The sequence below is a fragment of the Manis javanica genome, chromosome 9, assembly GCF_040802235.1.
Source record: "Manis javanica isolate MJ-LG chromosome 9, MJ_LKY, whole genome shotgun sequence".
Lineage (NCBI taxonomy): Eukaryota > Metazoa > Chordata > Mammalia > Pholidota > Manidae > Manis > Manis javanica.
This window is the reverse complement of record NC_133164.1, coordinates 117,954,883-117,982,131: the sequence shown is the minus strand read 5'-3', so window position 1 is coordinate 117,982,131 and position 27,249 is coordinate 117,954,883. Positions and strand designations below refer to the sequence as shown.

Below are 27,249 nucleotides of genomic sequence, written 5' to 3'. Positions count from 1 at the left end.
TTGGCATATATCAGATCTGAGATATTTAGATAGAAATTTCTATCTGCTATATGGATATTTCTAGGTCAGACGTATTTTATATATCTCAGGAATATAGATATAAATATGCATCTGTTGGAAAAAGTAGGTAGGACTCTGCCTACAAGGTGGGGCTGACGACAGGTAGGAACTGAGAAATCCCATCCGCAGTATCAGTAATGTAGAGGGAATACTGGCCAACTGATACATAAGTAGTTTGGTGGGTGTAACAGTGGGAGTGTGAATATCTGTATCCTGCATTCCTGTTTGTTTCTGTGTCTCAGTAAATTCCGAAGTAAGATTATCAGGAGAGAGTGAGAAGGGTTTGGGGTGGGGGGGATTACAGGTAGGCCTTGAGAAGAGTTAGTGGTGGAGTCCTGAGATGCTGCTACCTGACATGAGTGGTCACTAATTTAAACCTGTCACCATAATGCTAGTTTTTCTACTGCCACATGCAGCTCCCTACCTGCAGCTGAAGATGAGGCAGAGGGTTGCACTTCAGTGATTGTCTTAACAAGAGAGTGTTTGTAAAGGTACGGGAACAGGCAATCGAGGTACGTGTAAGGAAATGGTTATAACACTGAGCCATCATTTTATATGTAAGAAGTGAAATCAGAAACAGAGGTGGTTAAATGACAGTGAAAAGGTGCTATCTCAGTAGATTATATGCCCTGGTGGGTTGACGTCTTGTAAGCACTGAAGGGAGTACTCTTGAGAGATAAGAGAGTATGTTTGGAAGTGGTATGCTTAGTTTGAGACCCTAGAGAAACTGTAGAAATTGGTGAGGATAATATCTGCAGGATGACCTTGGGAGTAGGTTGCTAAAGTTAAGTAGAGGACAAGATAATTGGATGAGAAGAATTTGAGGAATCAAAAGTACAGAGTATTAAAAGTTGTTATTTTGGATATTCTACTCAGGGGGTAGAGCTGAAAAGAATAAACTAGGCATTAAAATATCAGAGTAATGGAGACTGGCCAGAGCTGCGCAGATGACAGCAATGAGCAGTGACAGCGAATGTCCTATCTATCCACCCATTCCACCTACCTGTCTGTACGTCTACCAGAAGGACAAAGGTCTGGAGGTGGAAATGAGTAGATTAATAGCAAGGAGGTCACCTACTTCACCTCCAGGTGCAGGGACACAAGGGGCTTGGCAAAGCAGACAGTCACCACTGAGAGGTGGTAAAACCGGCCACATCACTAACCAAGAATACTTCTGTGGTTCCCTGTGCCTCCAAACAAAGTTTACATTCCTGAACGTGCTCTCAAGGCCTTGCGCTTCCCTGCCCTAGGCTGGCCCTCTTTCAGATTCTTTCCCCACTATCCAACACAACAAGCCACATCTCAGTTATACTGAATCTCATTCACTTCCTCAAACTTGCCAACCACCCATTCATGTACTTTCTACTTATTCCCTTCCTTTTCCTTTTCCTTGGCTAAAGGCTAACTCCTATATATTATACAATTTTCAATTTCTTCCTCCATTTCTTGTCTTCCAAGAAGCTTTCTAAAACCACTTCAGCATTATTGCTTTTGAATTGTCTGTTTTCACTAATGGCCTGTAAATTCAGGGAAGCCAGAGACCAGGCAGTGATTCAACACACATCTGATGTCCACCAAGTGCCAGTCACTGTCATTACAAGTCTATGTCATCGCTGCACCATTACTACCCAACTAAGGATCTGGCACTTGGTAAGAACTCAGTGCATATATCCTTTCATTCAAAGATCCTCATGTAGGAAGAAAAACTACAATTCACTTATTGGCATTTCATGTGGTCACTAGTTAACTGTCAATCATAGCAATGTTGCACATACACACTGCTTAAGGAACATGAAATTCTATTTTTCTGACAATAGGATAGCTTTACTATGGAGTAGTTTTAGTTTGTCAAAAACTTTAAAAAAGATAATTTTCTCCATTAACATGTCAATAGTCTAAAATTTCACTGATGTTACAATGTGTAAAACAGAACACTGAAAAAGATTTCAAACAAACTGTCAGAGCTTTAGAGTGAAAATGTTCCAAGTGATTTGCACCTGGATATAGCATACAAATCTGTCAAAATGAGTCTTGCCTATTGTATTTTGAAAATTTCATTTCAGAAGGTACATACATTGACATGATACAAATTGGGTGAGTGAAAAAAGAAGGATATAGGCTTATCTTGTGCCAATCAAGAAAATCTGAAAATGTGGTTGTTTTATGATTTATTAGATTCAGAAAACCACTTTAATGAAGTCTGGAATAAATGGTGTTCATAGGATCACAGATTTGAAAATCATTCACTGAGGACATCTAAACCATCACATTGCTTCAAGGAATGGGTCCCAGAGTCCTCCTCTAATTAAGGAGCAATACGCTTAAACGGGGCTCACAAGATCTTTAATATCCACAGGGGATATTGTAAAATAGACATCTGTGGAAAACCTGGTTATTTAAAAATTTTGAATAGTATGAATTTAAATGATGTCAGCTCTGAATAACAGTCCTAAAGAATATTGCTGGAACTGAAAATTGAGCCTCATTTAGTGCCACTCTGTTAATTTATTATTGACAAAGCTGAGGAATAGAGAGACTGAATCATTTTTCAGGCATTGCCCAGTAAGCTGGACGAGTGGACCACTTTTCTGGGTAGGTGGGCTTCCCGGTCTACTTTCTGATACTGTCCCACCTATGCTTATTTGTACTGTACATTTGGATGTTATTTCTCTAACGTATTCTTTCATAGAACATAAGTTCTTGTTGAATTGGAACTGTGGATGATATATTTCTATATACAAAAGGGACAAAATAACAGATAATGACACAGCAGAGAAACATGACATAACAACATTTGGAGGTTTTGGAGACCTACACAGATTCTCAGCCCCCGACTCCTCCCCTCCTCCCACCTCGATGTAAGAGGTGGGGAACAATTATACCCCATATCTATTTTCTAGAGCTTTTAAAAAGGGGCCTAGGATCAGCATTCTGTCTTGACACTGAGCCCCTGAGTGCAGGCGCTGCTTCATTCTGAGATCAAGACGTCACCTGTCTCCAGCCTTGAGACTAGATTCTTCTCCTGATACGCTGTGTACTATCCCAGTTCCTTTCAATTTGAATTCTGCCTTATTACCTAAATGGCTGCAAAAGGGTTTCATGATAGGTAGTGATGACTGTATGCCGACTCCAGGGACCGTGTGCCTCTTCATTCTCCAGCGTCGTGGCTAGAACACCTATTTCGGGTAGATCACCCATCAAATGGTTTCGCATGCAGACTGAGTTCCCCATCTCCAATCTGTGCTTCTACTGTTGATAGTGTCTGACTGAGTGTCCGACTTGCACATTCCAGAACTTAATGTGTTAATTACACTCTAAAAAATAGTGGTTTCTATTTATGGAGAGTGATGTCACCAAGATGGCAATATTTTGTTTCCCCCTCACAAAAACAGTATTTGTGGATAAGACATTGCTGAGAGAATTATAGAATGCAGAGTGGGGCCACAGCAGCCCCTGCACCACAGAGGCCAACACAGCCCCTCCAGAAGGAAGGGTAAGAGGAACGGCTACGAGCTGACCTCTTTGCCCTGTGCAGGTTGGTGCAGTGCCGTATGGGGGGATCTCCCCTGAGCCTATGGCTCCCCCAGTGGAAGAAGAGAGCCCAGGGTGACACCCAGGTCCACCCACGGCAGGTTGCTTTGTGGGAGCCGCTCTGATTTTATGATCACAGAGGAATGTGCAGGGAAAGTGAAACCAGGGAGCCTCTGACTGTGACGGAGAAGCGGGGAAGAGTTTACAGCCAGCAACAGCCGGCGCGCAGACCTTGGCAGACTGTGTCTCCACCCACGGAGCCCAAGTAGTTGTGTCAAGCAGGCCTTTGCTCCCCGACAGAACAAGGTTGGTGGCAGAGTCACTAGGGAACTTGGTGGTATGCAGGTCTGCGCAATGCAGGTCCCCACACAAAAGTTTTGCTGGCCCTGGACCCTGCCCAGGCAGAATGGGATCCAGCCGCTGCCAATCATGGCCCTTGGCTCCCTGGACCAGAAAGCCTGTTTGGGAAAATGTAGGAGTTGTTTGAAATGGGCCCTCCAGGCGGTAGGGATGTGACTCAGACTCCTCCGTGGCACACGGCCCCCCATCTCACCTGACAGGAGGGACCGGTGACAGGAAACCGTGTGACCCAGCAGTGACAAAGCTGAGAGGGAGATGGTCAGAGCTGATCGCTCCCAGAGCAAAGCCAGTGACTCTGTTCAGCCAGGGAACCTGGGGGCACTGGTTGGCTTGAGTCAAAGATGCAAAGAAATGGCATGAGTGGCCTTGGAGCGCCTTCTTCCACTGCCTCCAGGTGGGAAGCTAATTTGCAGCCTCACTGACGGCTGGAAACAGCCTTCAGCCTGCTCCACAGGGAACCTTCCAGAGCACAGGGGAAGCCGTGCAGCCCATCCAGGAGCCCCTGTAGAGTGGCGCTTGAATAGTGGCTTTCTCATCTGCAGAGTAAAAGCAGTGGCCTCTTCTGACCAGGATATTCAGTGCACATTCCTGCCTGACTTGGGTACCAAAACCATGAGACATGCGGGCTCTGTGTCCCGTCTTGCTGCTCTGCCAGGGTAAGAAGCCAATTCACAGTCCCACTTACTGCTGAGTATAGTAACTGAAAATTCTGACCAGGAAATCCAGGCAACCGCAGAACACAGCCTCCAGCCTCGCTTGGGCAGGGAACCAAGCCAGCAAGCAGTCAGACCCACTGCCATCAGCCACTGCTACACTTTCTGCCCCAGCCTCAGAGTTTGAACAAACCTTAATAGCAGGCCCCAGTTGCCCAAGGACGTTACCATCAGACACATCCAGAAACCCAAACTGAGCTGACAGATGAACTGTCTCTGTCAATGTGAACCTATAATATTTGAAAGAGACCACTTACTGAAATGTTCAGATACCAACACAAGGATTCAAGGATCATGAAAAATCAGGTAAATATGACACCACCAAAGGAAATTAATGAAGTTCTAAAGCATATCCTAAAGAAATAGAGATCTACATGACCTGTCAAATCTGAATAATCCTCTAAAAGAATTCTGGTGAACTGTAAGAACATAGACAACTTGGTGAAACTAGGAAAACAATCTATGAACAAAACAAGCCTGACAGAAACCATAAAAATATCCTAGAACTGAAAGTACAATAATTGAACTGAAAAATTCAATAGAGAGCTTCAAAAATAGATTCAGCCATGCAGGAGAAAGCTAGTGACCTGGAAGATAGAACATTTGAAGTCATCCAGTCAGAGGATCAGATTGAAAAACAAATAGAATGAAAAAAAGTGAAGAAAGCCTATAGGACTTATGAGACACAATAAAAAGAAACAACATTCACATTACGGCAACTCCAGAAGAAGAGGAGAAAGGGACAGGAAATATATTTAAAGCAATAATGGTAGAAAAATTCCCAAACCTAGGGAGAGAAATAGAACTCTAGATATAAGGGGCCCTAAGGACCTCAAATAGGGTGAACCTACATAGGGCTGTACCAAGACACATCATAATTAAATTAAAAGTCCAATACAAATGATTTAAAAAGAAGTAAGAAAAAAGAGAGAAGTTAAATAAAGAGAACCCTCGTGAGACCACTGGTGGATTTCTCAACAGGTCAGAAGAGAATGGGATGACATTCAAAATCTTGAAAGAAAAACTGGCAATCAAGAATACTATGCCAGTGAAGATAGTAAAAAAAAAAAAATTAGAAATAAATATTTAAACATAAAACATGAACTGTGAAACTTCTAGAAGAAAACAGGAAAAAAGTTCCTTGACATGGGTCTTTGTAGTGATTTTTGGACATGACACCTAAAGCATAAGCAATAAAATTAATATCCAAGTGGGATGGGACTCTATCACACTAAAAAGCTTCTACGCAGCAACAGAAACCATCAAAACAGAGTGAGAAGACAACCTACAGAATGGAAAATACATGCAAACCACATTATCAGATAAGATGTTAATATACAAAAGAACTCATGCAACTCAGTATAAAGAACTCAATAACAAAAAGCCAATGATCCAATTAAAAACTGAGCAAAAGAACTGAGTAGACATTTTTGCAAAGAAGATACATATAAGGCCAACAGGTACATAAAAGATGCTCAACCCCACTATTAGGGGAATGCAAACCAAACCACCATGAGATACCACAGCACACCTGTAGAATGACCATCATCAGGTAAGAGCAAAGGTCGGTAAGGATGTGGAGGGAAGGGAACCCCTGTGCGCTGCTGGTTGGATTGTAAGCTGGAATAGCCACTATGGAAAATAGTATAGACAATCCTCAAAAAATTAAAAACAGAGCTATCATATGAATCAGAAAAATTAACTTCTAGGATTATATACAAAGGAAACAAAAACACTATCTCAAAGTGATAGCTGCACCCCCGTGTTCACTGCAGTATTATTTACAGCAGCCATGACATGGGAACGACCTATCAGTGGGTGAGTAAATAAAGTTGTAATGTACATATATACAATGGAATGTTATTCAGCCATAAAAATGAGGAAATTGTTCCATTTGTGATAATATGGATAGATTTAGAGGATAATATGTTTAAGTGAAATAAGTTGGAGAAAGACAAAATACATTTGCTCACTTACATGTGGAATTAAAATAAAAAACATGGAAGAAGATTTTTATGTTACCAGAGGCAGGGGGCTGAGGGGGGAGGAATTACAGGCAAGTGTTAAAAAAGTACAAAATTCCAGTTAGAAGATAAATTCGTTTTAAGTTATAATCAGTACTAGGGATGGAACATATAGCATGATGACTGTAGTTATCACGGTTGTATGATATGTTAGAAAGTTAAGAGTAAATTCTAAGAATTTTCATCACAGGAATTTTTTATTTCCTTTCTCTTTTCATTATATCTATATGAGACGATGGATGCTAACTAAATTTATTATGCTAATCATTAACAATATATATAAGTCGAACCATTATGCTGTACACCTTAAACCTACAGAATGAAGTTATGTCCTTTATATCTCAATAAAACTAGAAGAAAAGTGGTTTCTTCCAATCAGATGTGCTATTACCAAGTAGTGACAGAATGTTTTATTTTTCCTTTCCTAAACTAATCAGGTTCTCTAAACAAACAAACAAAAACCCAACCCTTTGGTGTGCTTTATTATCTATGACTTTCACCAAAAACAAAATATTTCCTTCCTGTTAAAGTTATAAAATGGTAGATAAAGTAGGAGCAGAGATTTTATATCTTTAGTTGATGACTATAAATGCAAACAGCATGTACACACATGTAGAAGCGTATCTGCTCTCAGCCCTGCTGGAACTTAATGCCACTGAGCACTCGTAGCCATACCAGTTTTCTTTCTAGACCTTAATGTAGGTGCCAGAATCTCTCCTGGCATCTTGCCTCTGAGCTCGGGACCCAGTTATTTCAACTGTATCTCCTAGCAAACATTGTTCCCTTTGCTCTCCAAAGTAGTCTTGTTCTGGTTTTAAGATTTTTGCCAATGTCTCTGATTCTATTCTGTTTCTTTAAAGGAAATGAGTATACAGATGTTCTTCGACAATTAATATTAATCTGTTCTGTTGCTAGATCTTTTCTCTTTTCAGACTAATAGAATTTGTCTTTATCTATACTTTTTCTATGAGCCACATTACCTGTTTACAGGGCTGTAATAATATTTATCTTTTCCTTTCTATTCTTTTTGGTGGCCATTCATGGGAAATTAGCTTCTACTCCATCCATAAAAAGTCTCCTACCTCCTGTAAAGAGGTAAAAGCCTCAATCTCATATCTGAATCACAAGTCCTACATGCTTGAGGTTTCTTCAAGCCTACCACAACCTGACCACCTCGCATATCTGTTTTCTCTTTCCTTGACTTCTGGCTCTAGGACATTTGATTGACTTCCAGATGGTTACACTCAGGTCTCGTCTTTGGCAACTTCAGACAAAGTCTTGCTTTGACTCTCCAGTCTAAGAATCACTCTCCTGATCTTGCTTCTGTATCCCCATTTTTTAGGAAATCTACTCTGACGGTTTAAAACTCCCTTGATAACAAGAAGCAAAGAGCACATCATATAACATCAGGCATTTTAACCTGATAAGGTGACAGACACAAAACCTACACCTAAATGCTCTTAAATTAGAAAATTTTGCTTCATATAGATTAACAGAATATTCTATTTTGTAAGCAATTACCATTTATGAGATAATATAATTTTTATATTAACTATAATAATAGCCAACACTTATAAATATATAATAAAGATTAAATAACTATTATATTTAAATGCTAGAACATTCAATTAAGCAATATTACATATTATAAGATTAAATTAAGTGCTTAATATTTGACCCAAAACCTAGTTAGATCAATTATGCATAATTTTTCATATTTTAAGACAGAGTGTTTCCTAACTCTGCTCAAAGGTTTCATTAAATCAACTATAAACATTTCAATGTTTAAATTTGTTAACCCCAAGAAAATCCTAAGGAATCCACCAAAAAACTACTAGAACTAATAACGTAATTCATCAAAGTTGCAAGATACAAAATTTATGCACAGAAATCTATTGCATTCTTATATACTAACAATGAACTAGCAGAAAGAGAAATCAGGAAACAACTCCATTTATAATTACATCAAAGAGAATAAAATACCTAGGAATAAACCTAGCCAAGGAGGTGAAAGACTTAGACTCTAAAAACTATAAAACACTCATGAGAGAAACTAAAGACATCAAAAAATGGATATCTATCCTATGCTTCCTTCCTATGAATAGGAACAGTTAACACTGTCAAAATGGCCATCCTGCCCAAAGCAGTTTACAGATTCAGTGCAACCCCTATCAAAATACCAGCAGCATTCTTCAATGAACTGGAACAAATAGTTCTAAAATTCATATGGATCCACAAAAGACCCCAAATAGCCAAAACAATCCTAAGAAAGAAGAACAAAGCTGGGAGGATTATGCCTCCTGACTTCAAGCTCTACTACAAAGCCACAGTAATCAAGACAATTTGATACTGGCACAAGAAAAGACCTGTAGACCAATGGAACAGACTAGAGAGCCCAGATATAAATCCATGCATATATAGTCAATTAATATATGATAAAGGAGCCATGGATATACAATGGGGAAATGACAGCCTCTTCAACAGCTGGTGTTGGCAAAACTGGACAGCTACATGTAAGAGGATGAAACTGGATTATTGTCCAACTTCATACAAAAAAGTAAACTTGAAATGAATCAAAGACCTGAATGTAAGTCATGAAACCATAAAGCTCTTAGAAGAAAACGCAAGCAAAAATCTCTTGAACATAAGCATGAGCAATTTTTTCCTGGACACATCTCCTCGGGCAAGGGAAACAAAGTAAAAAATGAACAAGTGGGACTACATCAAACTAAAAGCTTCTGTACAGCAAAGGGCACATCAATAGAACAAAAAGGCATCCTATACTATGGGAGAATATATTTGTAAACAACATATCTGATAAAGGGTTAACATCCAAAATATATAAAGAACTCATATGCCTCAACACCCAAAAGTCAAATAACCTGATCAAGAAAATGGGTAGAGGATCTAAACAGACACTTCTCCAAAGAAGAAATACAAATGGCCAATAGGCACATGAGAAGATGCTCCACATTACTAATCATCAGGAAAATGTAAATTAAAACCACAATGAGATATCACCTCACACCAATTAGAATGGCCAATATCCAAAAGATGAGAAACAACGAATGCTGGCAAGGATGTGGAGAAATAGGAACCTTCCTACACAACTACTGGTGGGACTACAAATTGGTGCAACCACTGTGGAAAGCAGTATGGAGGTTCCTCAGAAAACTCTAAATAAAAATACCATGTTACCCAGTAATTCCACTTGTAGGAATTTACCTGAAGATAACATAATCCCTGATTCAAAAAGACATATGCCTGTATGTTATTGCTGCACTGTTTGCAATAGCCAAGAAATGGAAGCAACCTATGAATAAAGAAGATGTGGTACATATACACAATGGAATACTATTCAGCCATAATGAGAAAAGAAATTCTGCCATTTGCAACAGCACGGATGGATCTAGAGGGTATTATGCTCAGTGAAATAAGCCAGGTGGAACAAGACAAATACCATATGCTTTCAGTTATTTGTGGAATATATAAACAAAGCAAGACAGAAGGAACAAAATAGCATTGGACTCACAGACACTGAGAAGTGACTAGTGGTTACCAAGGGGGAGGGGGTAGGAGGGCATGGGGGACTGCTGACCACTGATATACATTTAATAAAAGCAAATAAAATGTTATCCAACATATTATTCATTTTATAGACAAGAAAAGTATACCCCAGAGCAGCTAAATGATTAACCCAAGACCACACCACTAGAAATGCACACATCAGAGATTACTTCTGATCTGACTCCTTGCCTAGATCTTTTCTACTACACCACACATTGTGTCAAAATGAACAGAAACTCGAGTTTATATTTTTCACCTGCTTTTTTCAACATTACTCAATTGGAGTCACAGATAGAAAGATATTTTTAAAAATCTCCTCTATTTTCATGAAGGACCTTTTTTAAGATCACGGCACTATGATGTGTTTTGGGTAACCTGCTGCAGAACCGAGCACTCCACGGTGCACATCCATGATTTGATCTGCTCTCCCAATGCCTGCAGGCCCTATGCATCCATCCCTCAGCCCCCAGACACCATCCTGTGACAGCACCCTGTATCTATCCACTCACGGATCTGTGGGTAAATTTCCCGGGGATATAGACCAGGAACAGGGTTAACATAAATTAAAACACACAAAAAAAACAAAGGACCTCATGTGCAAAAACACATTTGGACAGAAAGATACACAAAAAAACTCATTCAAATGGCTGCATAGGGATGGGGCAGAGAAATGGGATGTGAATATAAAAAGGAAAATATAAAAAAATGGATTTGCTGCCTAGGGTGCCTAAATGGTTTTCTTGGCTTCACTGGAGGTGGATGGTAATTATAGATTTGCTTTGTTTATGTCACCGTATTCCTATTATGTTAATATGTGTGTGCAAATTAGTTAGTAGTTTAAAACCTATACATACTTAAGGTACTCTACAAGAAGATATGTCACAGAAATAATCAATCCTCCCATGTTTCCTTCATATGCTACCTCTATAGCTTTTCTTCTTCCTTCCTAATTACAACCCTTAAATAGAATTCGTGCCTCATATCGAATTTACCGAGCATCATAATTCCTCCAGGTGGTAAAGATACCTCGAGACAAGTGCTGGGCATAGAAGCCACAGGGCATAAATCTGCAAAGAAGTAAAAAGCTAACCTTTTCAAACAATATGGCTTCTCTCTCACTTACCAACTTTACATTTCCCTGTATGGCCCCGGAAGATGACTGGTTAGCCAGAGACGGGTAAGATTCCTCAAGGGAGGAACAACCTAAGACAGGCACAGTCGCATGGGGGCCAACAAGTGAGAATTTGGGGATCAACAGAGGTGAGGCTCAGAACCTCACCCCCCCTACTTTGAGAGAAATCTGCATCCGTGGATGTCTTGCTGCCCTTGTCTAGCCTGGATTAATACTTGGTCCATAGGCACACACCTGATCATCTGATCATCTACATTTGCCCTCTTACAGCACTAAACTATGTTTTCTACCTTTATCTTGCATCTACCTACCACTTCAGCATTTTATTAAAAATAAAAATAATAATAATAATAGAGGGAGAAATGTGGGATCAACATATAAATCAAGTACAAAAATCAAATGAATATTCATATTTGACCTGATTGTTTATGGGTCATAATGCATGATCAAAACCGAAAGTTTCTGTGATGACTGCCCTTGTACTGTTCACCATGTAAGAACTTATTCACTATGTAAGAATTCGTTCACCATGTAAGAACTTGTTCATTATGCTTCAGAAGATTGGAGACTGACGAGAATTAGGCTTGAGATGGATTAATGATTTTACATTGAGCATTGACCCCCCTATACTGAATTTTATTGTTGTTAACAACCATTTGATCAATAAATATGAGAGATGCCCTCTCAAAAAAAAAATGGATTTGCATGGAAGAATGAATGTGCCCAGATGTAAGCAGGATTAACTCAACCCTCAGCATCAGAGCACCAAAGAAAAAGAAACTGTTCTTTGCTGAGTTCTCTACTGCCATTTTTTCCTAATATAAAATGAGGTCTATGTCTTTGCATCTTTTTTCCTAGCATAAATGAGTAGGTAACAATAGAGCTGAGAAGAAGGAATAGATATCAAATGTTCATAAGGATTACATATATAATTAACTATATATATATATTGCAATATGTCTATATTTATCTATAAAACTATATATATAGTTAATGAATGGTGGTCTAATCAATGCTGCCGAGATTCAAGAGGAGAAGAAAAGCTAAGAAAAGATACTGGTCTAACCCTGTCCTCATAACATCTTGATTTTACTCAGCTCCTATCACAAGCTACACTTTCCATGCATAACTCATAAAAGTTTTTGCTGAGAACATGGCACGCATGATGGGTTTGGTTTGTTATCAGGTTCTGACGGAGAACAGAAGTATTCAGCAATGGAGCTGGTCGGCAAAGAGAAGAGAGAACAAGCTGGTGATAAGTGATTGCAGGAAATGGTAACTTTCAAACTATCCAGGGCAAGTGGCATAAAATTAGTGTGAATTTAGAGTGCTCAATGGTATCTTATTCTTTCCATCTGTTGAGGTGCTTTTTTTCCTCTTTTGAATTTCTTTCAAACTAGAAGAGATTTTACATTAATTAATTTTGCATATTACGGTGCTAACAGGTACAGCCTACAGTGGAATAAGAGCCTCTTTTTAGCAGCAAACCATTTTATTTATGCTGCACTGGTAAAATCTGTTATCACAAATACACGTCCAAACTATCCAGGGAAAGTGGCATAAAATTATTAGAATGGTTTAGGTGAGAAATCTCGGGAGCCGGGGCTGCTGGACTTCTGTTCACTAGGTGGTTGTGTCTACACTGTCTTTGTCTTGGGACGGCTCTGAGTGCTGGCCTTGTTTGTGGCCAGGCTGCTGGTTCTTGCCCATGTCTCCCATTTGGAGTGTCAGACCAGAAATAATTAAAATGAGCACATAATTACAAATAGCCTTAAGCATCAGAAGAAAAAAAAACATGCAAATTGTTTCTGAGGCATCCTGTGAATACCACAATCATGACATCGACTTTGTTACATTTAGCTTCACATATTTCTGTTTGAATATCCTCTGCCAAATAAAAACCACTTCTTTGGAAGAACTCAAGTATATTCGAACATCTAACATAGAGGTTAGGAAGTAATAAATATTAATTGGTCTGGTTTTAACAGTCCACTCAGAATTTGGGTCTGTGGCCACCCCCTGTCCCCATGTGAACCTGCAGCTGGCCTCTTTATCATTTCTTTTTACTCTTACCTGAAACACTTACGATGTCATTTCCATAAATATATGTGAATTTCAGTCTATCACTAGTCTCACAATCCTAAAATTGTGTGTGTGGGGGGGTGTAAATTAATGAGATTTTACCCAAATCCATTTAGGATTAGGAAAGGATTTCTGTGCCCTTCCAAATAAAGACTTGCTTAAAAATCAGCTGGTAATTTAGATAATTAATTTTCTGTAGGTTTAAACAAAGCGTCTCTCACATTCATCATTGCTGATGATATCAGACTTTTGAAAAGATTCACCTTTTTGACACCAGGAAGCATTAAAATGTGGGGCCGGAATTAGCTAAGCTGTAATAATAAGGTGATAATTGCTGAGTGTAAAGTCACACCAACAATACATTTAGCAAAACACTAACACTTTAAGTGTGAATTTAGAGTGCTCAATGGTATCTTATTCTTTCCATCTGTTGAGGTGCTTTTTTTCCTCTTTTGAATTTCTTTCAAACTAGAAGAGATTTTACATTAATTAATTTTGCATATTACAGTGCTAGCAGGTACAGCCTACAGTGGAATAAGAGCCTCTTTTTAGCAGCAAGCCATTTTATTTATGCTGCACTGGTAAAAACTGTTATCACAAATACACGTGTTCACTGGGGACCAAGGTCAGGAAACTGGGTCTAACTGGTGTCAGCTGTTTCTCATTAGACCAGATGTTCTGACCTTCGGCTACCTATTAGTATATCATTTGAGAAGCTTTTTAGAAATACACACAGGCCCTACTCATAAAAACTGACTCAGATTTTGCAGATGAGACTTGAATATTAGCATTTTTAAAATCTGTAGTGTTTCTATCGTGTAGCCAGATTAGAAAATTGTAACATTAGTCCTTATACTGGGAATATATTTTAACCATCTCTATATCATTGCACCTAGAACTGTACTGAGCACCTAGATCAAGAAATGTTTCATGAAGAAATCCATGAATTGCTTAAAACATTAATGTCATCTTAACGTTTGGTGATGTTAGGGACTTAATGTTAGGTGACTGTTCTCTTTATAAGATAACTTTTGTTTTTCAGTTACTATATGCTAACTTTCATCCTCTGCAGCTTGATTTTTGAATCATAGGCATCTAAAAGCTAGGCTCTGCTTTACATCTCAACACAAATATTCACTATAAGTTCTCTTACAAATAGAAGCTGTTACTAAAAAATAGAGAAAACAAACCAAGAATAAGTATTGAATTACACAAGGGAAAGGAGTTCAGCAAAAGAACTGAAATCATAGGTAAATCCAATTAACTCAGCAAATTGAATGATTAAACTCTTATAAATTTATAAGTAAATCATTTGAGGTTTAATTTACTTCTGCATCAGTTAAGATGCAGTTAAGATTTTGTATCAGGTAACTATCAACATTTCTACAATTTGACCTATCACTGAGAAGCATAGAAAACTGTAAATACTGTTTAGATGAAGAGCCATATTATATTCATATTCTTTAATGAAATAATAATTCCACTTAGAAAAATTTTTCCAATAGGGAAAAAAGGTCTATACCTAAAGGCAGTCTTGGTAGAGTTACATTAGGAGAGAAAAAAATGAAATTCAATGAGGGAGGATTAGTTGACTAAATAATAATCCAAGGAAATATGGATTATATCATCCCATGAAAGAACAACTACGAAAACTACCTGGCAACATGAAAACTGGTTATGGCAACTGATAAAGCAGAGTGTATTTGTAAACAATGACTGCAATTATGCATAAAATTGTCTATAAATGTTTGAGGTCAACACATTGAAGTAACATGATACCATTGTGGGAATGGGAAGACAGTTGACTTTGTTTTTTTTGGAATCGTTAATATACAACTATATGAGCAACATTGTGGTTACTAGATTCCCCCAATTATCAAGTCCCCACCACATACCCCATTACAATCACTGCCCATCAGCATAGTAAGATGCTATAGAGTCACTACTTGTCTTCTCTGAGGTATACTTCCTTCCCTGTGCCCCTCCCCACATTATGTGTGCTAATCCTAATGCCCCTTATTCCCCTTCTCCTTCCCTTCCCACCCATCCTCCCCAGTCCCTTTCCCTTTGGTAACTGTTAGTCCATTCTTGGGTTCTGTGATTCTGCTGCTGCTTTGTTCCTTTGGTTTTTTCTTTGTTCTTATCCTCCACAGATGAGTGAGATCATTTGCTACTTGTCTTTCTCCGCCTGGCTTATTTCACTGAGTATAATACCCTCTAGCTCCATCCATGTTGTTGCAAATGGTAGGATTTGTTTTCTTCTTATGCCTGAATAATATTCCATTGTGTACATGTACCACCTCTTCTTTATTCATCTACCGATGGACACTGAGGTTGCTTCCATTTCTTGGTTATTGTAAATAGTGCTGTGATAAACATAGGGGTGCATCTGTCTTTTTCAAGCTGGAGTGCTGCATCCTTAGGGTAAATTCCTAGGAGCGGAATTCCTGGGTCAAATGGTTTCTATTTTGAGTTTTTTGAGGAACTTCCATACTGCTTTCCACATGGTTGAACTAATTTACATTCCCACCAGCAGTGTAGGAGGGTTCCCCTTTCTCCACAACCTCGCCAACATTTGTTGTTGTCTGTCTTTTGGATGGTGGCCATCCTTACTGGTGTGAGGTGATATATCATTGTGGTTTTAATTTGCATTTCCCTGATGATTCGTGATGTGGAGCATATTTTCATGTGCCTGTTGGCCATCTGAATTTCTTCTTTGGAGAAGTGTCTGTTCAGATCCTCTGCCCATTTTTTTATTGGATTATTTGCTTTTTATTCATTGAGGCACATGAGTTCTTTATATATTTTAGATGTCAACTCCTTATCAGATATGTCCTTTATGAATATATTCTCCCATACTGTAGGATGCCTTTTTGTTCTACTGATGGTGTCCTTTGCTGCACAAAAGCTTTTTAGTTTGATATAGTCCTACTTGTTTATTTTTGCTTGTTTCCCTTGCCTGGGAGATATGTTTATGAAGAAGTTGCTCATGTTTATGTTCAAGAGATTTTTGCCTATTTTCTTCTAAGAGTTTTATAGTTTCATAACTTACATTCAGGTCTTTGATCCATTTTGAGTTTACTTTGTGTATGGGGTTAGACAATAATCCAGTTTCCTTCTCTTACATGTAGCTGTCCAGTTTTGCCAACACCAGCTGTTGAGGAGGCTGTCATTTTCCCATTGTATATCAATTAACTATATATGCTTGGGTTAATATCTGGACTCTATTCTATTCCAGTGGTCTATGGGTCTGTTCTTGTGCCAGTACCAAATTGTCTTGATTACTGTGGCTTTGCAGTAGAGCTTGAAGTTGGGAAGCAAGATCCCCCCTGCTTTATTCTTCCTTCTCAGGATTGCTTTGGCTATTTGGGGAGACAGTTGACTTTTTCCCCTCATTTTTCCTTCTTTATGTGACCAAATATGGCTTCACAAAGTTTAAAGTCCTCTTTAACAAACCTTATGTCATTCTGTTCTTTAATCTTCAGGATGCCAGTTCTACAGGGCAGAGCCCCCATGTGTCTTAGTAACTGTTTATGTCATACTCCCAGTGTCCTAGGTATGAGAGGCAGAGCCATGTGAATTCTGTTAATGTGAAGCACATTATTATAAGGCTTTTCCCACTATAGGTAAGTGGTCAGTTATTTTGGTGTTTTAATGTGGATATATATTGGTCCTGATGTATGGTAATTAAATCTCATTTAGATTTTACCATTGTATAATATAATACATAGTCTCAGAGATCAATGAAATGATGAGAAAAGAATGTTTAATTTCTAACAAACATACATCAAATGAGATTTTTAAAAATTTGCTTTAATAAAAGCAACTCATCCAAAAAGTATTTTTAATTTGCTCATTTCTTTAATTAGACCCTGGATTTTCTTTTATGGGCCCCAAAGTATCAATTCTCTCTTCAGGTGAGGATTAATATCTCATTTTCATTCATTTAAAATCTGTTGACTTGTGGGAGTTGAAAACTTTGTATTTGACAGTTCCAATTAAACATTAATTTCAACTAATTACAATCTGAAGAATTTGCTACTATAAAATTAAAAAGCTCAGCAGTGAAACTGACAGAATTTTCTTTGCTTTCAAGGATACATCAAATTGTGGAAATGTTGACTGTTATCTAATGCAAAATCTTATTTCCATAAGGCATAGTTTCATTCCCAGCCACCAGAAATGGTGATGACCTTTAATCAGAGATAAACTGAAGACCTGACAACAGTAATCAAATAACCCAGATCACAATACCCATATGAGTTAATAGTGCTTTGGGTCAGTCCTCTTTGGTGGTCAGCTGATTGGATGCAGAGGTATAAAAACACTGAAGTATTTTGTGTTGAACATATATTTCAATACATCTAGCTAGGCTGCAAGCATGAAATACACCTTGATACCTCCCCCCATAGGAAGTGATGGTTCCTAAAGATTCTGTTGGAAAGTAATGTGATTTCCACTTGCCAAACAAGTCATAAGACCATGCCCACCATTGATGGTTGGGATTGTACCCCTCCCACAGAAAAGGCCAGCAAACATTAAAATACACACATGTGCACACACGCGCACACACACACACTATATATATATATATAAAACATGGCCTACCCCTTGGTCACGAACCATATGTTTTCCTCCCTTCTTCACTCAAAAATTGTCACACTCTCCAGGGAAATTACTCCAGCAATGTTCCAATGACAGCATCAGTCTCCAAGTCAAAGGTCTTAGGATCAAATCCCCAGCAGATCTCACTCTCTTCTCTTGCTCCACAAATCTATACACTCAAAATACAAGTAATTGACACCCTTCTCTCCTGCAATAAAATTGCAACAAACACTTCCGTATAACGAGGAGAAATAGAAAATATGTCTGAAGTCTAACTTCATAAGTTGGAGGCTCTGCTCTGCCCATGGGAAGGATCCATTACTTGGCCCTGATCCTGCTCCCGGAGAAGAGTCACCCAGTTTGCTGGGGTCCTTGTCTTTGTTTTCTAGAAGATCCTTCCTTTTTGCTATATACTGTGTCTGTATTTGAACACGGCCATGAACACTATTCCCTCTCAGCGTACCGACAGCCAGCTTCCTGCTCATACGAGTTTGGAAGAATGCAGGATTCTTTCACATCTTAAGAAATCCGTCTCTTACCTGAGGCTGAGAGGTCACTTGCCGGTATAACTTCCACAACAAGTTCGTGGTCTTCTTCCTCCGTTCGAGGCTGGTGAAGTCCACAGGTCAGTTTTACACCTGCAGTCTTTGGGGACATTCCATTGTCCCTGAGCTCCTTGCAGTTTCCTTGAATTTGGGAGATGTTCTAGTAGAGGCGCTCTCTCATTATCCTCCCCCTGTGCCGTTCTGTTCCGCTCAAAGGATTTACAGGGAAGGACCTTTAATAGGTTAACAGAGTTTAATGACAGGCTTGATGGCCACACTTTGGATGCAGTCCTTGCCAGGAAGCTCAAATTTAATGGACTCTTGTTTTCCAAAGGCATCCTCCATTTTATATTTTACCACTTGAAAATGAAAACCAGATCCTGGACGTTACAGAAGTACTTGAATTTTGATATTACATAGCTCTTCAAAAACTCAACGATTCTTTTCCAAGTTCACCTTTCTTTCGTTCTTGTTGAATGTACCACTAGCAAACAGGAAATAGTGGTTACATACCTAGTCCCTTAAAAACCACACATTCACTCTGCATTGTCTGCTTTCCAAGGATATTACAGGAAATAATCTCAAACATTTCAAGACTCCATAAACTGGATCGCCATTATTCTCACCTTTAATACATTTTCTCACTGCCTATTCCTGGTACTAGAGCCAGTGTCATATAAGATATTTGTTGTTATTTTAATGGCCATACCATCAGCTCTAAGTTTTCCACTTGTAGCCGACAGATTCAAAATGTCAGTGGTTTACCAAAACAAATATTGACTTTTTTTTTTTCTTTATGCACATGGATTCCACTTGGGCCAGCAAAAGCCCTGTTCCATGTCCTCTTCATTTCAGGATCCGTGCACAGAGAATAATGTCTGTTTTGAACACACTGTCTTTGTGACATGAGACATGACAGAAAAAACACTTGGGAAAAGAGGCAGGGGGAGCATTCTGGCTCTCAAAGCCCCGGAGGTTAATTGGCACACAGATCTTCAACTCACACATTCAAAACAAAGGTCACATAACCAAGCCTGATGCTGATGATGTGGGAAGAATAATTGCCCCAAAAGGAGGGACAAATACCAGAATCATCCTTAAGACCACACCATCTTTTAAAATATTACATGGATAGACTTCTGAATCAGATGTTTGGGAACTGATGTGTCATTAGTCCTTGAACCCTACATGATTTCACCACTTCTGTGCCAATGCTTCAGTCCCAAGTATTTTTCTAAAGCCTATATTGCAAACATGGATTTATTTACCATGACCTCCAACAAATACTTGCATATTAAAACTCTTCACAGGAATAACAGCTAGGATAAAACAAAAACCTAAAACCATTCTCTTGAGCCTTTCTCTTACATTCCTCTTTTGACTTACTCTCCCACAGTCCTGCCCCCCGCACACGTGCATCACTAGAAAGTACAGATACAGCTTCATCGGAAGAGATGTGTGAAGAATGAGATGCCCACGAAGGTGTCCGTACCGTAAGAGCAGGTGACAATGTATGAGCCTTGCTGGGCACATGATTCTGTCTTCATTCGATGCTCTGAGAGAAGAAAACCCAGCTTGCTTGACTAGAACAGTTTTGATTAAAAGTTAAATCTCAAAATGTGGAACGTGTTCTGTTATTGAATTATCCCTTAGAAAAAGAATTTATTTATTTATTTTTAATTTCCAACTGCTTAGTATTATCTGCCAACAGTCACTCTTACCAGGGAAATGATGCCTTTTACCTCGAAAGTTGTCCAACAGGAGCGGGTGCAATGTCTGGAGCAGCAGGGGGCTCTGCCATGCGGTGACGGCCTCACGATCACACTGACATTTGAGACTGTGTTTCTGTCCCCCAAACCCTCTCTTTGTTGTTTGTAATTGCAGCTGAAATTGCCTCCCTACCTCTGCCAGGACACCACAGCAGCCTCTGCCTCCAGAACCCTCTTAGAGACTCCGAAGACCATTAGCAAGTTGGCCCGGCACAGCAAAACAAGATGCCTACATTCTTTCCAACACCACAGAGCACCGGGGAGAATGTATATTGTAGAATATATCATGATATGTATCTTATTTCTTTAACATATAAGCTAAAAGCTGAAAACATCAAGCTGGAATGATACCACACACTCCCCCCACCCCAGCACACACAGGACCATGATGAAACATGATGGAAGTTAGGTGGCAGACACAAAAAATACATTAGTACCACAAAGATGAGCATGCGGTCTGTGTAATATTTTTCTCTTTTTTTACCCTTAATAATTTTTTTTTTACTGATTTTAGTTTTTAAAATGTAAAGATGTTAGGCTCAATTAACAGCATATATTAATAAAGTAGAACATGCTTCATATATATGCTATAAAATGCTATTTTGAATCTATCGAACATGTGTTCATGTGGAAGTTACCTCATCTTCCTTTTGTTTGAGTCCCTGTTTTAGTTCTTCCACACGGAATCTCAGTTTCTTTACTGTGGCCTCATTTCGATCCACACAGTTGTTCGCATGAGCCAGTTCCGCTGTTTTGGCCTGGTATTGTCTGTTCAGTTTATGGTGGGCATGCTGAAGACGCAACAGTTCCTTTCAAAAGAAAACAGGGATTCCAGTGTTGATAATTTACTTTCATAAAATCAGAGGAATGGCACCTTCTTTGGCAAAGGAGAAAAGCATTTTTTAGGAAGAATTCAGATGAGGTGTCACTTCATCTGGAACTCTGCATTTCTGCATTAAGCATTATGGTTAGCATATAACTACAAATGGAAGATGTGTTTGTGACTAAAACACAATGCAACTCTGTTCTTGAGTAAATACCATTTCCCATTTTATGCAAATTTAGTTTAAATCATATTTTAGGTGTTTTTAAAAAATGCTTTCTAGAAGAAGGAATCACATATCCATAAGAAAAGAGGAGCTGTTCACCTGCTAGCTCAGTAAATCAGTGTAAGTGTTAAAGTTAGCAGACTGTCTGCTTTTAATTATTTTTCTGAGAAAAAAGGTTCTGTCCTGCTGCAGTCCTGCTGTGAGCAGCACCGTTCTGAAACAGCCTGGGTCTGGCCCAGAGACCTCGAGCAAGGGCCTCCCCTGTGGAGAAACAGCATTGACCTAACATGAAGTGATCGGATTGCCAATCAAGCTTGTTATAATCAACACAAGATATGAATTAACAGGTTACATTAATTGGTCTCCCATTAAAAATGCAGCTTCTCATTTCTGGTTGAAGGTTGCTGTGCAGAGTTAACAGTTTTGTAATTCTAGAAAACATCTTTATTAAAGCCATAAAAATGTTCAGTTTTCTCATGATGTCATACATTAAGAAAATCCAAGGGTATTTCTCTGCTGAAAAATACTGTCATAACATTATGTATGAAAATCATGTAAAATGGCACTAGTTAAGAAATGGAATTCTTCCTCACATCTTATACTTATACTGATGATGACTGTCATAATAAAATGTCAGAGATTCAATAGTAAAAATATAGCCATAAAATATTGGAAAATACTGGAAGAAGATTTGGGGTACTTTTTTTTTTTTATCACCAAGTAGAAAATTAGATTCTAAGTATGATCCCAGCCCAAACCATGACATCATTGAATGATAAATTTAATCACAATAAGTGTATAATTTATGTATAGCAAATTAAATAGTATGTCCTACACAGAAAATTTGGTAACAAGAGACAGTTCTATTATTCATGAATAGCTTTATCGAGTCTATACAAACTGATATAAAATATGGAAGGACTGAGTTCATAGGAAGGAAAATAGAGCATCTCTTAAACACTAAAAGCTATTCAACTTCCTTAAAACTATGGCAGAAACTTTCTAACTTATATAACGTTTTAGTAAGACACAATTATGGAAATGGAACAGATTTATGGCTGTCATGGTTAAGGATGGGGGCAGAGAGTGTCAGAAAAGAAGTAGGTGTGACAAATGGCAAATCAAAGATCCTTGTTCTGATGACATGTTCTGTGGTTTGACTGTATCAATGTCAGAATCCTGGTTGTGATATTGTTCATTAGTTTTGTAGAATTATACCATTGGGGAAAACTGGAGAAAGGGAAAACTGGAGACCTATTATTTCTTATAACTGCCTATGAATCCATAATTATCTAAAATAAATGTTTATCTAAAATAAACATATTGAACCATTTTTCATGCCTTCAGACTGGCAATATTAAGTGTGATAAGACAATCTGTTGGTAAAATGTGAAAAAAAAAAACCCAGATTCGGTTGTGAAGAAATATTGGCAAAATCTTAAACATTAAAAATGAACATAAGCTCTGACCTGGCCATTATTCTACTTCCAGGAATGTATTCTACAAATGTGTGCATCGTTGCATGAATAGTGTGTGTGCATGGATATTTAGTGCAGTGTTGTTTCTGGTTAATAGTGAATGATTGGAAATTGCTGTCCCTCAGAAGGGGCTGATTAAAGTAGAAAACAATTAAGACATTCAATATAACATGGCAAGTCTTTCGTATATTGATACCATGATAGCTCCAAATATTCTATTAAGTTAAGAAAAACTCAAAACAGTGTGAAGCACATGTTACACTGATGTAAAGAGAATTCTAATATGACACGTCAGTAACTGACAGGCTCCTGACCTCTAAAGCTGGAACTTCAACCCGAATAGGTAGAAATCCTGCACAGGTTGGGAGAGGTGTGGACGGCGCAGTGGCACCTGGGGAGAAGCTGCTGGCTGCTACTGTCAGGAATCCAGGGGGTGGAAAATACGGAGGAGGGCTCTCAAGCTGACCGACACCCTAACATCCAAAGAGCATGCCTCCCGGTGTTCCCCTGACAGCGTGACTGTCAGGTAACTGGGAATAATCTTGTTGCTGTCCTGAAAGCCACCCACAGGAGTCAGATTCACAGCCACTGGTATGTAAACCTGAGTAATGACAATGGGCAGCTGGGAACAGACAGATGTGGATTGGCAAAAAGACCCAGCTGGCTGAGCAGTCCTGCCATGGTGCCCTCAAACATGGCAGTTTATGGCCTAATGGCAGCGTTTTATCAAATTGTATCATATTTAAAATACACAGAATCCTCATTCTTCTCTTCAGAATACAAATTTCTAGATGCCAAATTATACACCTGATTATTTTATGGAAAGAGGTATAATAAGGGACACAATTCTATTATGTGGAGTGACACTGGAACATTTAACGAAAGATTTTCTTGATTTTGCTACAGAAACGATAGTTTTTTCTCTAGAATTATATACCTAATTACAACTACTTATTAAATAACTGTGTGATTTTATTGTTCAAAAGTATTTCTCAGTCAATGCTTTGTCATTAGACTTGTACAATTCACTTAGATTGGTTTAAATGGAGTTAAGTAAACAATAAAACTTTTTGAGATGTGCACGTAGAAAGAAGAGAAAGAGATGAAAGAAAGAAAAAAGAAGGGAAGGAAGGAGGGAGGAGAACATGCTGCAGTTTGTCAACACAAATCTCATTCGACCATGTGTCACCTGCACAGGCAGAGCCCTGGCATCCATCTCACCGCACGGCCGCTTGATCAAGGAAGGCCATCTTATTCCAGGCCAGGAGGTGACTGTGTTAGTCAAAGTCCCTTCTCAGTGAGGGGCCCCCAAGCCTGCAGCATCAGGACCACGTGGAAATTTTATCCAAGGCCTACTCAGTAAGGAGCTCAGAGGTTGGGGCCCAAAGACCTTGGGTTTAACAAGCCCTCCAAGTGTTTCTGATCCAGCCCAAAGGTTGAGGACCACTAACTAGTCTATGCCACTTGCAGTAAGACTTACTCCTGCCAGTAACTTACAGGAAAGTAGAAATGACTAAGCAATGAAACATGAGAAGTCTCCTTGAGTGGTAAGAGACGATCTAGAGATTTTTTAGCATTTAAAACTATACAGAGAAGATACATGCGTGGAGGTACAACAATCTGGGCTAAAGGGAATCCTGCTGACAGTGAGTATGGCAAACCCAGTGTGGGCATATTTTGTGACATGAGAAAATACATCAAATTTTATCTCTAGCCAAAAATATTTTTTTCATAGGATACTATTTACTTTCTATTCTAATAAAGGTGAAAATTTGATTTCAAGTTAGGAAAAACTATATTTCACTTACACAAAGATATTTTTAAAAAATCACTTCAGGATGAAGGAGGTTAATATCAGCCAAGCAGCTACTATACACTAAATTCTTCACATACCCTTTTTTTATGTATGTTTTTTCTCTACAGTCTTAGAGAGGCTATGCAAATTTTTTATGGCCAACCTAGCTGGAAATTACTTCTGCACTATTTCATCAAAATAATATCCCATGGCTGGCTTTAATCTTGTTATCAGGCCTTATCTTCCAAGACTTCATAGGTTCTTTAACATTTTAACCCATGAATTTACCAACATCCCCTATTTATTTTCTGGAAAGAGATGGATGTCTTCTTTAATTCTCACAGCTCTGGGCTCTGCTACTGTTTACTTATATTTTGTTTTCCTTGAGATGAGGTCCCCACCTACCATTCTTTCTTTGAACACGTATTAGAATAAAGGATGATGGATCTTAGGATCATGAACTATAATCCCAAACGTGTGATGCTTTTATATGAAATCTTAGTTTCCCCTGTAATGTGCCTATAAATGTCCACTTGGAGGGCATCCAAATAGATGTTCATTTAGAGTTAATGATTTGCATTTGAAAAGTAAATTAAGTAAATAATAAAGATCTATATGGACTTTTAGCGTGAGCTTATTCTAATACATTTTTAATGGTAGAAATACATGAAACCATGTATTTCTTGTCAGATAAAAATATGAATGGAAATTTAACATGTAAAAAATATATAGTACAAATTATTTGTCATACTGTAATCCTCTATAAATCTAAAACAATAAACTGAACAAATATAATACAAAATCCTTTGACAAGTGGCTATGAATAATAGCACTGATATAGAAAACATAATGTACTTGTATGCAAATATTTTTGATAGGACAAAACTAGTTTCTCAAATAGATTAACTCTGTTTCTAGTGATATAAAGGATTTGATAGCAGACTTCAAATTTTGTGTATGGTTTATGAACTCATGCATTAGTTTACACTCTTACAAGAGAGAATACTGCTTTCTACCCAGAATCAGTTTTGTATCTGATATTTAAGTTTTGAGTCTTACATGATTCCTGATTGGTGGCAAGCTGATGGAAGTAAAATACATATTTTTATAACTTAAAGTGACATAATGGGAAGCTCACAAAAATGAATCAAATAAGTTTACAAGCATCTATTTAAAAGAAAAACAAGACATCATACAGGAAATTAAAAGTGTTTTGTATGTTACTTATGCTTGCTAAATTAAAAATATCCATAGAAAACTAGAAATTTCTCCACTTATAATTTTAAATATTCATAACAATAATATACTGACATGTAGAAAACCTGAAATTCACAATGTAATATATGGTCTGACTCTACATAACAGAAGGAAGCACTTGGAAAATTGGGAATAACTTGCTCATGGTCTGTTGATAGCCTTGTTAGACTTCATCTGTGTATAATGACGCTTTCAACAAAGATTTTTTTTAAAAAAATTGGGAGATACATTGGAATGTTATCACAAACTCACCTACTTAAATATATTAAGAGACATTCATATTATCCAAATTAAGCATATTATAAAAATATATTGTACCACCTGCCTATTTTTTTGGATAAGTGTATCTATCTAACTCCATATAATAATTCTTCAAGAAATACAGGAACCAACAGAAGATATATTTCAACAGGAATAAATTTCAACAGAAATTATTTCAACAGATAATATAAGAGCATGTTGGTGGTCTTAAGTAGCATCCTTAGATGGCTCATTTAATATCTTATATGTTAAATATAAATAGAGTGATTTTAGTGCTGGGTACAAAGTTGACACATGATCAGTCATCCATTCCCACACCCACTGAGCGTCTACCACCTACCAATAACCGGGCTATGTGTTCTGTATATAAAAGTAAACAAGGTAGATGCTCTCTGTAACCTTACAGAGCTTAGAATCCAGGAGAGGTAATAAAGACAATTAAGAAAATTTTCCAATTGTGACAAGTACTATGAAATAATCAAATGAGCTGCTAACATAGGGAACTGAGAGTAAATCATGAGGGTAATGAGAAGCACAGAGGACCCGGTGCCAGGCATGCTGTCCTGTCCCCCAGTGCTGCCTTCCGATGGGAAGGTGCACACTTGCTGTTGGAAATGTGGGATGGCGGCCCCTTCCCCTTCACTGCCAAGAGCCTCCTCCCGAAGTCAGTCCACAACCCTTTCCTGGGCAGCCTGGTTGTTTTAGAAGCATATAAAAGACTGCTCTTCTTACCCCAGTCTGGGACAGCCCCAACGTCTGTCCCAGCTTCGGAGCTGCCCAGAGGATCTGCTGAAGTATTTTTATCCCTCTCCCTGTGACACCGGGACCTCTGCCCTCTGCACCTGGTCCCTGTCCCCGTGGGTGCTGTAAACTTCCTGCGTGTTGATATCTGTCTCAGGATCTGCTTTCCAGCTAACTCAAACTTCAATATCCAGTGCTCCACAGCTGTCACTTGGGAAGATCTACCCTGCAGAATTAAATGTCATAACAAAAAGGCCATGGAGGGAAAATGGATGGTGGA

General features: G+C 38.4%; 1 protein-coding gene across 4 annotated transcripts in view; it reads right to left on the bottom strand.

The window, feature by feature from the left end:
- Positions 1 to 27,249, bottom strand: part of CCDC102B (coiled-coil domain containing 102B) — a 296,555-nt gene that overhangs the window by 46,880 nt on the left and 222,426 nt on the right. For all 4 annotated transcript variants that reach the window (XM_073213201.1, XM_073213202.1, XM_073213204.1 and 1 more), the window contains exon 8: positions 21,027 to 21,197. In XM_073213201.1, coding sequence (XP_073069302.1) covers positions 21,027 to 21,197 — 171 coding nt within the window. The remainder of the gene's footprint in view (positions 1 to 21,026; positions 21,198 to 27,249) is intronic.